Source organism: Trichechus manatus, unplaced genomic scaffold (genome assembly GCF_000243295.1).
Source record: "Trichechus manatus latirostris isolate Lorelei unplaced genomic scaffold, TriManLat1.0 scaffold00030, whole genome shotgun sequence".
Classification (NCBI taxonomy): domain Eukaryota; kingdom Metazoa; phylum Chordata; class Mammalia; order Sirenia; family Trichechidae; genus Trichechus; species Trichechus manatus.
This window is the reverse complement of record NW_004443966.1, coordinates 19766239-19767396: the sequence shown is the minus strand read 5'-3', so window position 1 is coordinate 19767396 and position 1158 is coordinate 19766239. Positions and strand designations below refer to the sequence as shown.

Here is a 1158-nt window from a genome sequence, read left to right as displayed (position 1 = left end):
TGAGAAAATATGACTCTAATTTAGCTAATTGTTATTTTTTTTAAACAAATAGAATCTTTAAAAATAGTAGCAATAACTGCCAATTACAAAGTTTTCATAAAATATGAGGGCTTTTTTTTTTTTTTTTCCCACAAGAAGAAAAATAGAACTTTAAAAATCAGGAACTATTCAGAGTTTATAATCTCATGTATAAATAATGACTATAAGATGTATGCTGCCCCAGAGCTGGCAAGGTGGCTCTGACCTCCTCCTGGCCCCTCATTACTCCCTGCCCCAGCCCCAAGGTATCCACACATCCTAACAGAAGTCAGCCTGTGGCTGGACCCCACTGCAGGGACCAGAGGAAGCCCCAGCCAAGGCAGGGACATAGGCAGGCATCTCAGGGGCCTGCTAGGGTGGCACCAAGGACGAAGACCGAGGGTTGTCCTTGTGCTTGGGGGAGCCTCTCTGGCTAAAGACATTCCAGGCTGGGACTTAATACTCCATTCTGGGAGGGGCTGTGTGTGAGCTGGAGTCAGCCGGAGGAGGAGGGAGGCCGAGTGCCTCACAGCTCTTTGCTTAGCCTTGAGCTGGGGTTATAAACCTGGCTGGTGGCCCCAGGGCCAGAGTCGTCCCAGCAGGCCCTGCTGCAGTGGAGCAGGAACTGTAGCGGTCTTGGGGACAGTATGCTGGCCAGGGGACTCCCCCCACGCGCAGTCCTGCTCAAAGGCTGCCAGCCCCTCCTGAGTGCCCCGCAGGAGGGACCATGGCATCCCAGGGTGCCAATTGGAGGAGGAGCCAGCAGCATCTGCACTCGAAGCCCTCGCCCCTACAGCGAGGTCCCTTCCCTTGGTGACAATGGCTGGCTGAACCTGTACCATTTCTGGAGGGAGAAGGGCATGCACCGAATCCACTACCACCATATCCAGAATTTCCAGAAATTTGGCCCCATTTACAGGTAAGCCTGGCAGAGAGTGGGGGCCGGCAGAATTGGGTGGTGGAGGGGCTTGAGCAGCCCAGCTGTGCTGCGCTTTCCCTAAGCGGTTGGCTCCCCCATTCCAAGCTCCTCATCTACCTTCTGATTTGATCTCTTCCAGGTCTGGGGAAGGTGGCAGGAGAAGGGAAAGGCTTCTCAGATTGCTGGTCAGCTTCTGGCGCCCAGGTCTCAATTCCCCAGGC

The 1158-nt window shown here is 53.6% G+C and overlaps 1 protein-coding gene across 1 annotated transcript in view; it reads left to right on the top strand.

The window, feature by feature from the left end:
• Positions 1–665: 665 nt before the first annotated feature.
• The window catches only part of LOC101357207 (cholesterol side-chain cleavage enzyme, mitochondrial), a 13826-nt gene continuing 13333 nt past the window's right edge, over positions 666–1158 (top strand). The window contains exon 1 of the mRNA XM_004374741.1: positions 666–937. Within this exon, the coding sequence (XP_004374798.1) occupies positions 666–937 (272 nt within the window). The remainder of the gene's footprint in view (positions 938–1158) is intronic.